We start from the raw sequence: 15,656 nt of genomic DNA, 5'->3' as shown, positions 1-15,656 counted from the left end.
TAATCATGGATCCAAAGTCTGCACCATCCAGTCATTCCCAGTAATGTCTGGAGCTCCTTGCCAGTTGATGTTCGTGGAGTCTGACAGATGGCTTCTTTTCTAGAAGCTCCAAGTTCTCTCTGTCCTCCTGTTATTTCATATCCTAGGTAGGAAACTAGGGTTTGGATTAGTTGGGCCTTTTGCCCGGATACCCAATAACCATTCAGTCCCAGAAAAGTTAATAATTTCACTGTCCACTGGATACATTCTTCCTTTATTTCTGTAGCAATTAATAGGTCATCCACATATTGTAACAGAGTCCCCATCTGAGCAGGTGGCTTCCATGATCCTAGTTCTCGTGCTGATTTCCAGAAATTGCTAGACTGTTTTAAATCCTTTAGGTAATACTGTCTAAGTTAATTGAGTTTCCCTTCCTGTGTCAGTATTTTCCCATTTAAAAGCAAATAAATTTTGTCTTTCTTTGGCCAATGGTAAGCAAAAGAAAGCATCCTTTAAATCCAAGATGGCAAAACATTTCTGATTATTATTCAATTTAGTCAATAATTCATACAAATTAGCTACTACTGGACAAACATCCTCTGCAGTTTTGTTGACTGCTCTGAGATCTTGAATCAATCTACAACTTTTATCATCCTATTTCTTTACTGTCCAGAATATTATATTCCAATTCACATTCAGTTAATAATGTATATTTTAAAATTTATCAATGACTTTTTTTTTATTCCCTTTGATCTTCCAATTTTCAGGGATATTGTTTTATTCTAATTGGGCAGGCCCCCCTTTTTATTTCCACTTTAACAGGCAAAGCATTTTACACCTTACCTGGAATTTCAGATGCCCATACTCCCAGATATACCTGATTAAGGATTTCTTCTATTTCAGGGAGGTTCTCGTGTTTGCTTTTCTGTTGAATTAAAGATAAACTCAAAACTGCAATTAACTGTTTGTTTTTAACTCTAAATTCCATTCTGCCTTCTTTAAATGTTGCTTCTCACCCTAAGAAATATTTTAGAGAATTTGGCATGCATAAAAATTTATGCATTCCTATTTTTTTCCCAATTTGTACTTTAAGGGTTTCAGAAAGAATGCCTCGGGCTGTTTGTGAGTTGGTTTGTTTTTTTTTTTTTGTTTTTTTTCTGTTTCTCTTGGTGGCCAGTAGCTCCCATATCTGTAACAAATTCCTTTCTCTCAGATTTAACACCAAATAAGTTGCTCCTCTATCCACTAAAATTCCACTTTATTTCCTTTAGTTTCTACTTTTAATTTAACCAGTGGATCTGCCAGGGTAGATTCCCCAGGTCCCTGTCAGTCTGGTTCCAATTCAGTCGCTGGAGCCACACCATGGCACTACCCCTCCCCCCAAGGGCAGTCTCGCTTCCAGCGTCCGAACTCTCCCCCCGCAGTTTCAAAGCAACCACCGCAGCCGTGGCTATAGCACGACCCGGCTTTTTCTTTTCTACTCGTTCCTGATTCCTATACTCTCTCCATGCTTCCTCCTGTCCACATTTATTCAACAACCCCTCAGTCCCGTCCGTGCACATGTCTGTTCCCACTTGTTTGCCTGCCCCAGCACCCAGCATCCCACGCTCAAACACAGGAGCTGCGCGACCTCCCCTCCTTTCCCCCTAGGTTTTCCTTTTTTTTTTTCCTCACAGCTGCTCACCCTGCTCTGCGGGGGCTGCAGATGCCTCTGCAACAGCACTGCTGGTTTAACCCTTTCTGAACTCGGAATGTGCATCTACCGTTTGGTGCCAGTGACAGTGATCTCTCGCTCCTTACGAATATCAGAGGAGAGATGCAGAGGGTGCTCCTCTCGGAGGTACCTGTGATAGATAATTTTACAGCCTATCTTCCTGATTACTGTTTTTTAACTTTAAACATCTTTCCCCAGTATCACAGGCTGAACAACATCTCTCCATCTTAACTTTCAGTTTTTCCCTGTCCTTTTCCAAAGCCAAAATTAAGGGATCTGGTGGAGCCATATTAATTTTGCATTGCGTCTGTCACTCCACGTGGTCTCTTAAAGTGAAGAACATATCGGCATACATTACTTCATGCCATTTTTCTTGCAGCCTCAAAACAACATTAATTGTAACAATGTATTATAGTTCAGATTCCATTTTTAGACCATTTTTCCTGATCCTCCAAAGTATACAAAGGCCACCATCGGTTACAAAATTTTTCAAAACAGCTGGACAACATTTTCTTATTTACCGAACCCCCAGGAGACCCTCCCAATTCTTTCCAGTGTGCCGAAATGCACCCTAAAGGACTCTTTTGCATGATCTCTTCACTCTGCTGATTTTCCATTATTAATCTCTCACTCACACACACACGGGATCCCACAGACACACTCCACACAGTTACAACACTTGAAACAGACAGAGACTAAAATTCTATCAAACAAACCACAGTTAATAACACAGTTATAATATCCTGTCACCAATACCAAAATCACAAGACCAAAATCCTTAATGTCACAAGCCACAACAAGATCCAAAACCATTTCCACGAGACACCCCCTGCATCTTGCAGGACCCAAACCACAAGAAGCCCCCTGCTTCTTGAGGGTGTATACCAGTAAAATCCAAAACCTTTTCTACAAGACTCCCACTGCGTCTTGTACAACCCAAACCACAAGAAGCCCCCTGCTTCTTGTGGGTGTATACCAAACGGACGCTAGCAGCCGGGTATACGCCTTTACCTACGAGATTTCTTATCTCGATTTACGGAAGGCTTCCAAACCTTGCGTACGCATACCAAACCAACCCAATTACCAATGCAGTCTTTATGCAAGATGCCCCCTGCACCTTACAGACTATAGAAAAGAAAAGAATACCTTTTATGAAGATGGTCCTTGTCTGCTCCCGCAGTGATCCGAATGAGTCGAGGGGTCCCTCCGGGAAAAATTCCCGAGGGCCCTAGGGAGCCCTGTCCTCAGCGGGTCCTGCAGCCGAGCAGAGAGGGTCCCATCTGGGGTGCCAAATTGATTCGGAGAAAACTCCAGGAACAAACTTGCCAACAAAGTTTTCAAGCTGACAAGCAGGTATTCTTTATTGCGGCGCCGGGAGACACGGGGGATAACTCCTCCTAACGTGTGTCTCCCTATTACTACACAAGCCATCCTTATATAGTCCCTGGGCATACATACATATTCATGAGGCTACGTATGGATTACATCATTTTCCAGAAAGCTCCCCGCATGCGTACAGAACTGTGGTGGTGGTCTCTGAGGGTCGTTTACTTCTTCCAACAATCTTCATCACTTCTGGCAGCCTTTGAAGCACGCGCAGTAGATGCTCATACCAGTTTAATTGGTTCACTAGCACCAGAGACATAATAATCCCCCTATCCTCCTACTTATCAGTTAGTTTACCCACAGCCTATCCTGGACACCTGCTATTCCCAGATACTCCTTATCCCTGTGTCCTGTTTTTCTAGACTGTTTTTCTTAAGACCACATCAACTATAACGATTTATCTTGTGCCAGTATGTTCTCTATCTGTACTCTATTTTTTCTATGTATTATGCACCTCAGTAATTTTCCACTGCTACTGTTACAAAGCCATTGAACTTAACATTGCTTAAAACTAATTCTAAAGGTTTATAAATTCCATTTTGTGATTTTCTGTTCCCCTTGTTTCACTGTATAAACTGGGGGCAGCTACCTGGAAGGGCTAGATCGCTGCTCAGGCTGGGCTGGGTATTTGTTGGCAGGTAGTGAGTGATTGTATTCTCTCCCCTTGTTATTTGCCTTATCATTATCACTATTAGTGATAGCAGTAGTAGTTTTGTATTATACCTTAGTTACTGGACTGTTCTTATCTCAACCCATTGGAGTTACACTCCTCCAATTCTCCTCCTCATTCCACCAGAAGCTGGAGGGAGTTAAAAAGGAGGAAGAATGAGCAAGTGGCTGCATGGTTCTGTGTTACTGGCTGGGCTTAAACCACAAAAGAAGCTTTGGGAAGCATGTTGATAATATAGCTCTACACAAGCTGAGATTTAAGATTCAGTCTTCAGCTTTCATGAACACGTGATACCAAGTCAGATCAAATACATATCTTGTCCATTTCCATCACAAACAATGAATTATAAAAAAGTAAAATCAGGCAAGGTGACAGAATAACACCCAATGCTATTGTAGCCTTTGAAACTTCCTCTGCTGGATGAATCCTTATATCATTGGAAACCATCATCTGGTTTCCAAGATTATCTGGGGGTTTATCCAGAAGTTTTTAGCATCTATAGTGTGCAGCTAGCTTCACAGGTCTGCTATACAGCAGTTGAAGAACTGTCACTTGTACCTTCTGAACTTCATGACTACTAGTTTCCTCCAAAACCTCAAATTTCTTGTACTGGTAGAGAAAGACTATCTAACCTTGCACAGCTTATTCATAATGTTGTGCATTTACAGACCTCTAGCCCACCATCTCTTAATCATCCTCTTTCCAGATTAAGGAGTCCTATTATATTCAATTTTTAGCCACATAGTGTTTTGGTGGGGTTTTTTTTGTTTGTTTGTTTGTTTTTGTTTTGGTTTGGTTTGTTTTGGGTTTTTTTGCTTATTTGGGGCACTGATGTTGCACACAGTATTAATGATATGGATGAAAGATGGATTTATACAATGTCATAAGTATGTTATCTGCTTCTCTGTGGTTTTCCCAGTAGTTCCTGGTACATGGTTTGTTTTTTGACCACTGCTAAGCACTGAGCTGCCATTATCATGGAACTATACAACATAACACGTAATTGTTTTGATGGATGATCAAATCACTTCTCAAAAAATTATTAAAAAAAGAAAAGGTTTAAAAAACTGGGGATAATATTGAGCGTTAGTTATAAACATTAACAGCCAAATAAGAATTTGGATTTCAAATATCTGAGATCATGTTTTAAAGAAACAATATTAAAGAGATTAGCAAATACATAATTTAATTTCAGATTACAGTAAATTATTAAATTAAATTTATTTGCCAAAAGGAAGGAGGTGCTCAACAAAATAAATAGGTTTCAGGAGTAGCAAAACATGAAACCTTCAAAACAGATGAAATCTAGGAAAACCAGAGGCAATAGAACTCATTTATTGCATTTTTTCCTGGAACTAATCTGTTACTTGTTACAGACTCCTGCTTTATCTATGCAGATGTTTTAATTTTTTACACTTTACAGCAAAGAATAATCCAGGATAAAAAGGATAAAAGCAAGCATGAATGGAACAGATTCATCAGTATTACATGAAGTAATGTTTAGTAATAAATTAAATTATAACTATGGGAACTTAAATAGTGTTGCAAATTTCTTTTAAGTAGTAAAAATATCAGTTCTGTCAAAAATCCATCACCTGAGCTTATCCAAGTCACTCTTTCTATGATTTTCATTGCAATAAATTTTCTTGAGTCAAATATGTATTGCCTGTGGAAAACTTCAGTAGTTTTAAAAAGAAATAATTAAAAGAAACTAGTAGCTTACATGGTAAAGACATCAATAACATCTCCTGCAGCTCTTGTCATCTCAAAGTAGGTTTGCAGAATGTTGACAGTTCCTGAAAGTGCTTCATGTCCACAACCACAGAATAGTGCAACTCCAGCATACAGCAAGATAGTGGCAATCAAAGATGCATAGGGAATACCTCCCAGGCATTTGATGCAGCACTCAAAGCACCCTACAAAAAAATGAAATTGTCTGTTACTATATTATATGAAGAAAGCAGAAAGAAGATTTTTGCTCTAGAGAAATGCTTTTGAAAATTAAAGACTTCAGGCCAAAGAGAGATGAGGTCAAGTATAAGAACCCATAATGTCAGAAAATCTGTGAAACAGCACAGGTTAATTCAACTTCAGTCTTCTCAGTACTGCTGCAGAGTCTTCTCAGCTACTGCTTGACCTATTAAATATAGACATGCCATCTGATTATCATGAAAATTAAACAGTTAATTCCTTGTACAGCTTCATGGTTTTATTCAGAGCAGGTTACAATGTCAATCCTAAGTTATACGTACATTCACAGTTCCTGTTGCTAACATACTGGATTACTGAGGAGAACCCTCAAAAACAGGAAAACCACAGAAAGAGCATATCCAGTTCAATTCCTTCCATCGTTATAGCTTTATTCATTTTTCTCATCTATACAGTGCTGACAAAAGAATTGCTCCTGCCTACTGCATCATTTCTTTGTGCGTCACTGAAATACTTCACAAGTATAAATGAAGATATCCACTGAAAAGTACAGAATTAGAAACAATTATAGAAGTTGAATTTTCTCTCAATATATTTTACTCTGTGTAATATTTGTTACGTGAGGACAACTGCTCCTGTGTTGTACAAAGCAGCATTTTGTCCAGCCATCAGTGTCTAAAGCAGTGCCCAGTACCCCAGTACAGCAAACCCTTTACCCAGCAAGGGTGCTCAAGTTTCCAAAACTACCTTGCCTAGTTTGTCAAGTAGTCTTGTGAATGCAACATCTCTGACTCTCCCAAATCTCGTCATTCCCATATGGACTTTAATGTCCTGTAGAGCCCTTCCTATTGCCTTCTGGAAGGACAGGGAAGGCATGAATCACTGACTGAGAGAAGGTGAACATCCACATGCCAGAAGTTTTATTTTTGACTAAACGTTACCAGCTAATGCCAGAAAGGATTTCAGATAGAAACCAAGGTGAGGCCCATAAACTTGAAATGCTTATACACACAATAGCCAATTAAAAGTTATAAAACATTCAACAGGTGTGAGTCACTATATTTCAATGTGCCCCAAAAGCTTTACACTATGCTAAATCACAAGCATACCAGAGATATATTAAAAGAAGAAGAAACAAAAAAAACCAAACAATCCCCCCAAATAAACCCCCTAAAACAACATAAAAAAAGAAAAAAACAACAACAAAACACAAAAAAGCCAGTATCTTTAAAGAAACTATATCTACATTTCTCAAAGTAGATGTAGCCTCTACATGTAATTTTGTATTTTGTCCTTTAAGTTAATAAGTTCTTATTTGCTCTATCTTGGATAACCAAAGAAGTAATTTCCTCTGTTCATTCAAACATTAATTTTCTACTTTTAATGAACAAATAACAATCTATCTCATATATATATATATATATATGTATATGTTTAGTAGCTACTTATACACAAGATTCCCTGCAGAGAGCAATTTTCAAATATACATGCAGTATAGAAACCTCTATTGGTATTTTGTAAATATAGGTACTACAAAAGGCATTATTAAAATTGCTGGATAATTCCTGTAAGAAAAATTGAAATGAGTATACTAAATATGTACAAGAAAACAAACTTCAAAAGTCGGGGTAATTCCCAACTATGTGTGCTAGCTGTATAAAAATAAAAAGATGTATCTTGAGACTGCTTCTGCTTGAGGACAAATCACTATTATCACAGCCAGCTGTAAAATACCCAGATGCAAAATGTACTAATTCAGGTATTTAAATTACTTCTAAAGTCTTACTAAGGAACCAGTTGTACAAATCACCCACTGACAGCAGCCATCACCTGCACAGTTGTAATAGAGCTTTTGGAGTAACTAATTCTTCATGCACATAAATACAGGAAATTGCCTAAGATTCCTTTAGCCCTGTTTTCCAGGATTACTGTTAACAATAACTATTGTTCTTCAGTGTTTAAAAGCCTACACAAATATTAGAAAAATTATCCTTCATTGGATAATCTACTGTCTAAGGGCATAAAACCTAGAAATATGTATTGAAAATAATAAATTGAACAAGGACTGCAGGGAAATACATAGTTGTGTGATATCAGAGTTATCACAAAATGCTCATTGCCATTTTTCAGTACAGCATAACAGCAGAAAAAGCTTTAGGAAACTAGTAACACTCTTGACCTGTCAGCATTATATGAAAAGTAAAAAGAGAGGAAGAGATGACAGTAGAGTGATAAACAGACTGATGTATGAGGGCCTGTTAAGTCAAAGATAAAAAAAGAAAGTAGACAAATATTTACAGGGACACATGGAGTGTAGGGAGAGTGTTTCTTGATATTGCAATAGCTTGGGGCAGGGAGGTGAAAGAGAGACTTTTCTAAAGGTATCTTTTTCACTTTCTGAGACAGGTGAAGTGGAAGATAGTTAAAGAAATAACACAGGGACAAAAATAGCTACTAGTCTGAACGAGAATAAATTTCATTAAGGTCAAACTCACATACAACTCCTGTATTTAATAGACTGAGTATAGGTATCTGGAAACATCTGGTTGTGCACTACCTCCTGAAGCTCCTCTACAATGAGAGATGAGCACACACTCAGATATCACCAACCTAAATAAATATTCAGGATCGGTAATATTACTTTATTATAGTGAAATAATGTAATACAGTAGAACAGCATAACAGTAAAAACAGTACGATAAAGTGATAACAGATAAAATTAGGTGCAACCAATGAAACATTTCATCAGGAACAAATCCATTTTTCCCCCAGTTATTTCCAAATTTGAAAAATAACTGAAACATATTTATAATTTGTGAAGAAAAAGTGCTTCTGTTCCTCTCTCATGATAAAAATGTTCATGCTTATAATACTTTGAGGGAAGATTTCAATAGTAGTATATTTTAGCAGTTGAACACTTTTTCACTAGTACAAAAAATTACTGAAAAAATTCCTCCAACCACACAAAATTTTCAAATAATCAGGTATTCTTGAGCGAGGTTTTGCTCATTTATTCAGCTTTTCCATAAGCTTACTGCCTTTCTCACCACTTACTTCATGAGTAACTCTAGAGTTATCAGGGTTGTCAAATCAACTCAAAACTAAAGGAGATCAGTGAATCAGGGCTAAGATTTTAAAATGGTAACACACATCATTCATACACCACAGAAGATAATGCAGTGCACGTAACATTTACTCTGATTATTTTCTTTCAGCTGTTCATAATGTGAAAATAGCTGTGTAATAACAGAACAATAGAAATTCAATTTTAACTTGCACAATGGTATTGAACAACCAGTGCAGAATTTGACTCAGCTGTGCAATCTGTATATATGTCTGTGAGAGACAGGCAGTCATTCACAACTCTGAACACCATCTTCACAAGACAGTTAAATATACAGCCACAGAAATAATTACTAGGAAAGATAAAAAAGATTGCATGCTCCTTTGATACTTGTTTTCTTCTGCAAATACAGGTTTCATTACTTTTCAAACAGTTCACTCTGTACAATAAGCCTGCATAATGACAATATGCAACAGAATTCAGCATTTATTGTTCTTATTTTGCTTAAGTTTACCAATATTTTCCCTTAGATAAAAATCTAGATCTGCTGGAAGACATATTTTTGTATAAACCATAGGAAATAATCCAAACCATCATACTTTTATTGTAGCTTTCAACATAAAGAATGTTATAATTTTTTATTTTATCATAAATCATTTCACGGAGAAAACATAATAATAAAATACATAGAAGATGACAAGGAATGTTCTTTTACAAGGATAAAATATAACTCAAAAATACTGGCTATATTCAATTATTTAAATAGTGCACATGAACAATGCACTACATATACTCACTTTCAGTCAGCAAAGATCTTGTAGACATAGAAATACATCTGCTCCTCTAGTATAATTATTACTGTTTTTATCAGAAATAGTCTTGATATAGAACTTTCTGCCCTGAAAGGCATATGAAGTATTCCTTGTACAGGCTATCTGCACACACCTCTCCTAGTTCATGCTGCTATTTGGGTGAGAGATTGATAATATATAACCAAGTGCACCAGCCAGACATAACTTGACCTTTTCTTTTTATGTGATTTCTCCTCTGCATCAAGAAGTCAAAAGATTTATACCTTGAGCAGAAGCAGAAATTGTCTTTGTGATTGGGACTGGAGCACATCCCGTATGAAAACAGGCTGAGAAAGTTGGGGCTGTTCAGCCTGGAGAAGAGAAGGCTGCGTGGAGATCTCATAGCAGCCTTCCAGTATCTGAAGGAAGCCTACAGGGATGCTGGTGAGGGACTATTCATTAGGGACTGTAATGATAGGACAAGGGGTAATGGGTTGAAACTTAAACATCAGAGGTTTAGATTGGATCTAAGGAAGAAATTCTTTACTGTTAGGGTGGTGAGGCACTAGAATGGGTTGCTCAGGGAGGTTGTGAATGCTCCATACCTTGGCAGTGTTCAAGACCAGGTTGAATGAAGCCTTGGGTGATATGGTTTAGTGTGAGGTGTCCCTGCCCATGGCAGGGGGGTTGGAACTAGATGATCTTAAGGTCCTTTCCAACCCTAACTATTATATGATTCTACGATTTACATGCTAAATATGCACACAAATTGCACCGCCACAGTTATTTGAGCACTTTCTCCTCAGTGCAGATCAAGACATATTGATTGATTGATGTCTTGGCTTCGTGAGCGAAGATTTGGGAAGGGCTTTAACTACACTTACTACAAGCAAGATGACCAAGGGCATGTGGAATATACAAATCTGGTTGGAAAAGGGTGCTTAGGTAATCAGGAAGTGTCTGACCAGGACTGTCATCTCCTGGGTAATCTCGAGCTACCTATGAGCTGGTCCGCCCTCATGAAAGGTTGGATCTGCAGTTTCTCATGCACCTTGTCACCTATCGTATCGACCCTCACCTGTCCATATAGACAAGCAAGAGTAAGCCCTTCCAGCCTGTGCAGTGGAATTTTTTTAGGTGAGGATCCATTTCACATCAATGCATTTAAAAAATGAAGCAACATCTCTTGCCCACATAAGTCTTTGAAAGTGAAGTTTTGGCTTAGGGTAGTCAAATGCAAATTCAAGTGTCTCATGTAATGCAAGGTGTTTTTTTTTTTTTTTTTTTACGTCAGTAAATCCTCCTTGGAACACTAATTCTCATTAAAATAGAAAATCATGCAGTGAATTGGAATGGGAAAACTACTATGACCCTTAAAGACCTGCTTTCCAAATAAATTTAAAAATACCTATTTATTCTTAGTGCATAAATAAATTGTCAAGTTCTTTCTCTCCATGATAATTATCATTCAAAATACAGGTATACCTATTACATGGCACTGTAATATATGGCATGTATCTAAATACAATACATGACACAATATCCCTCCCTCTTTCTCATTTTGATACTCTCCTCTACTGATTAATGGATAACAGTAACATTAAAACCTGAACAAGGGCAACAGAATTTTTAGGTTTTGTACACTGCTTAAAATTAAGTATAATTTCATCCAGAATTGTCCCTGGTTTTTACTAAGCACTCAAAACTCCAGTTCAGATTGTAATGTTTAAAAAAATTACATTTACAGAAATAAAACTTAATTCAGCAGGTTCACTAATAATCCATCATGATACTTTCTATATCAGAAATATAATTTAGATATACATTTTCATCATATGCACTGGATAGAATTGTTCAGTTATATTCAAGGCAATTAAATCTCAAATGAAATGCCTAAATATGTTTCAAATAATTAACAGAATTAGTGCACAGAGGTAGTAATATGAAATATGTTAGTCAGTCAATGAGAAGAAATATGATTTCAAGAAATCTGCAACAGAATAACACTCAGCTATTAAAAAAACTATTTAGCAAATTCACTTGACAGAGATATATGCAATTTCTGTGTTATCATCACCCAGTATAACTTTTCAAAGCTAAATTAAAGATGTGGTTTATATCTGAAATAATTATATTAAAACTTTGTAATACTGTTTATTTATATATTTATTGTTATTAAACTTTATAATATTTATAATTAAAAATATAAATTCAGTTTTCAACTAAGCTTAAAGATACATCTAAAATAAAGAAACATGGTTTTAATTCTCATCAAAGGACACAGAATGGCAACTTACACAGCAAGCTAGGAGGTCCTCTTTTTCTCCTAGATTCAGAGTCACAAGTATATACTTATCCCATAGATAACAAACATGCTTCTGTTTTGTTCCATCCTTCTTAACTGCACTGAAATCTAGAGGATTAAAAAAACGGCTACCTACTGCTTTTATTCCTGGGTAACTGAAACACAGCTGGATATAGATAAATACACATATTTATCTATACTGGAAATATACTAGAAAAGTGTGTATACAAACATTTCTACTATAACATCCAGCACGGTTGTCCTGGTTTGAGCAGTAGCAGTCATTTTTTCTCCTTCTTGGTAGCTGGTGCAGTGCTGTGTTTTGACTTTCGGGCTGAGAACGTTTGCTGATAGCAAGTATGTTTTGAGTTATTGCTCAAATGTTTGGTTTTGTCCAAGGCCTTTTCTGAGCTCATGCTCTGCCAGGGAGGAGGGGAAGCTGGGAGGAAGGGGAGACAGGACACCTGACCCAGGCTAGCCAAAGAGGTATTCCACACCATAGCACATCATACCCAGGATGTAACCGGGAGAGACCCGGAAAGGCTGGAGCTCTGGGGGGATGGAGGAGGTATCGGTCGGTGCTCGGTCGGGCAGGGTGGGATGAGTTATGGGTCGGTGGCTGGTGAGGTGTTGTATTCCCTTCACTTGTTATTGACTTTATAATTATTATTTGTAGTAGTAGCAGCAGTAGCGATTTATCTTATACCTTAGCTATTAAACTGTGCTTATCTCAACCTGTGGGGGCTACATTCTTTGGATTCTCCTTCCTAACTCTCCGGGAGTCGGGGGAGCAAGGGGGAGTGAGTGAACGAGCTGTGTGTGGACTTGCTTTAAACCACGACAACGGTACAGAACGAAATAAAAAAGTTATGTGTTGAGTGTATATACAAAAGCAAATCTGAATTAATTAGCAAATAAAATAATTTCCTCATGTCTTTCATTTGTCATACTTTAGCCATTCTGAAGGGTGAAAGTGCAAAAATTCAACTTCTGTCATACTGGATCAATGATCAAATAGTTTACTGACTTCCTCTGTTGCACTAAAGAAGTGTAAAAGTATTAGGAGACTTGCTATATATCATAATATTAGTACCTTTTGGCAGAATGCAGATCTAAGCTACTGTGACAGCAGAAAATCAGTGGCTCGGCAGTGAAGACTCATGAATCATGATGAAAGTTCTAAATTTTGTGCAATGAAGACACATTCCAAGCTTTGGCAGAGGCTGCACAGCATCCCAAATTGTTACTCTGTACCTCCTTTCTACTCCATAACTCTGAACCCAGGAGAGATATCTTTGATTGACCAAACCTATCTTATTTTAGGAAAAATGTCTCATCCTCCGCAAATCAGGCAGGAAGCTAGCATTTTCACCATTTTAGGTTTTTTTCCTTCTTCCTTGATGGACAGATCATCATACATCCTAGATGCTTCCTTTGAGGTATCACTATCACCTTTCCCAGGCCTGTCAACTGCAATTCTAAGAACTAATTTAAGAGAAAACTCTTGGCTGCACATATCACAGCTTGTCAAATAAATTGGCTCAGTTACTACACAAGTCTTCATTTAGTAAGGTATTGAGCATGTGCATGTCTCATCAATTTAAATCAAATTAAAATTGTAGCTTCAATAAAACAGAATATGAGGCAGATAGCCAGAAATAGGTGACATCACAGCACAATTATTTCCTAATAGTGCAGCCTCACCTTTTACTTGAATTCATTATTTTCTTAAGTAAGCATGTATGAAAACTTTTAACTTTCACTAATAAAAATGAGAGGAAGCCTCAGTTGTTTAGGGACAGGTTTAGACCAATATATTTTTTAATTTTATATATATATATATTTTTTTTAACTAGGTCTATTAAGTATGTTATAAAACACTTTCTATCCTCTTCCCATTTTGTCTCTAACAACCACCATCCTTGCTGTTGTTCCTGAGGCCTGCTTGTAGTTTGATAGTTGTATTGTAGAAGTAGATGGAAAATCTAGTAAGATCAGACCCTAGATGGCTGAAACAATTTTAAAAATTGATACAGTATGGTGTAGACTTTTCTTACCAAATTTGAGACACAGTACATGACACTGTTGCACATCTATATAAAAAACTTTACATATGTGATATTTATAAATGTTCATGCTGGTTTTGTTTATTTGTGTCCAAATGTGTAATGCTGCCAGTGAGAGATGGAACAATTATTAAATGAAAACATTGGAAGGGGGATCTGTACGCATTTGAGAAGTCTCTCTTTTTATAGGTACCGTTGTAGCTTGCAATGTAAACTACTGCAACTATTCCATAAAAAGTATTAATTAAAATATTTGACATACGTACATGCAAAAACTTTTATAGTCACAACTTTGAAAGACATAGCAACATGAATACTCCTATTTGTAAGACATTATTGATTATGACAACATACAGAAAACTGTGTTGTGACTAGCTGTTATAGATTCTTCAGTACATTAGGTTTATTGCTGTTTAATGAGCCAAATCTTAATCTAGTGGCTAATAAGTATTAAAGTTACTGACACAGAGCAGTCAGTTCCTGAAATACTAATCAGTTAGGCATAACACAGTCAATCTTGTAATCTTAAAAAAAAAAACTGATGGCTGATTTAACACAGACGTTTGTCAGCTTCAAAATCACTAAAACTAAAGGGACAGCAATGAAAGAAATTAGCTACAGAAATGTGATAGAAATATAAGAATTTAGTCAGTGGTTTGCCCACTACATGCATGTTATGCATCATGTGTCTAAGATTTGTTAATAAAATAAATTAGCAATTCATTATTGCTAATAAATAGGTTATAAAAATATGATATGTATCAATAATGCATGGAACTATTATATTCATATCAATAATGATTGAAACTATTACAGGTGTTCATAATAATGTTTTTGGTCTGCTGGAAAGAATAGCAGTTTATAAGAAAACTAATTCTGTACAACATTTATTACTCTCATTATAAAGCAAATTACAATGCCATGGACCATAACACTAGACAATAAGTATCCTTTTCATCCCATTCATCTAGAGTTCATAGTGTCAATCACTCGATCATTCTCTTCAGACTTGAACAGAACTATTTCTCCCAAGTAGAAAACTACTACAAAGCATGTATTGAAGCATAATTCAGCAGTAATTTTTCCTCATTCACAAATAGACTGAGTTACACAGGGCTTTATGGTACATGTTTTTTCTTTATTTAGTGCATTATCCAAAACTTACAACCACAGAGAATATCCCTTCATGACTTTTCTGTGTATCCACATGTTTAATTGCAATGTTCTACAATCCTTTTACATGTTTAAAAGCTATTTTTTGTTTTAAACATAAAAAAATGTTATATTGTTTACCAATCAAACATTTTGACTGATTATTAAATCAGTCAAAAATTAATTTTAGAGAAGGTAGCATCCTCCTTTTTATTTTTGGTGGTGGAAGAGAGGAACATACAGGGTATTTGGCAAGTGACTTTGGTACTCAAAACAACCTCGCTCTTTATTCTATATCATATGCAACTTCTGATGTTTTTATCTCAAAAACCTTTCTTTGGCTTTATCTTCTCCCTTTACCCTCAGGCTGTCTTCATCCTGGCCAGTCTTACTCCTTTGAACACCTGCTTTCCTGAGAAACAACCAAAGCAGGCAATCTTGCTCATTCTCTTCTTTCTCTTTAAAGTTGGGAGAAACGAAGCTCATGTGCTTTGGGGGATAAGCAGTGGGAACACAGCTTTGTCTCTGTCTTCTTCCCATCCTTGTTGTAGGCATCTAACTCCACCAACTTTCTCCAAGGCATTGAAATACTCCTCAATG

General features: G+C 36.7%; 1 protein-coding gene across 1 annotated transcript in view; it reads right to left on the bottom strand.

Moving 5' to 3' along the window:
* The window catches only part of GPM6A (glycoprotein M6A), a 122,033-nt gene that overhangs the window by 40,956 nt on the left and 65,421 nt on the right, over window positions 1–15,656 (bottom strand). The window contains exon 2 of the mRNA XM_005145529.4: window positions 5,473–5,665. Within this exon, the coding sequence (XP_005145586.2) occupies window positions 5,473–5,665 (193 nt within the window). The remainder of the gene's footprint in view (window positions 1–5,472; window positions 5,666–15,656) is intronic.

Source organism: Melopsittacus undulatus, chromosome 7 (assembly GCF_012275295.1).
Source record: "Melopsittacus undulatus isolate bMelUnd1 chromosome 7, bMelUnd1.mat.Z, whole genome shotgun sequence".
NCBI lineage: Eukaryota > Metazoa > Chordata > Aves > Psittaciformes > Psittaculidae > Melopsittacus > Melopsittacus undulatus.
Note: the sequence above shows the minus strand (reverse complement) of the source record. Positions and strands in the feature narration are given on the sequence as shown.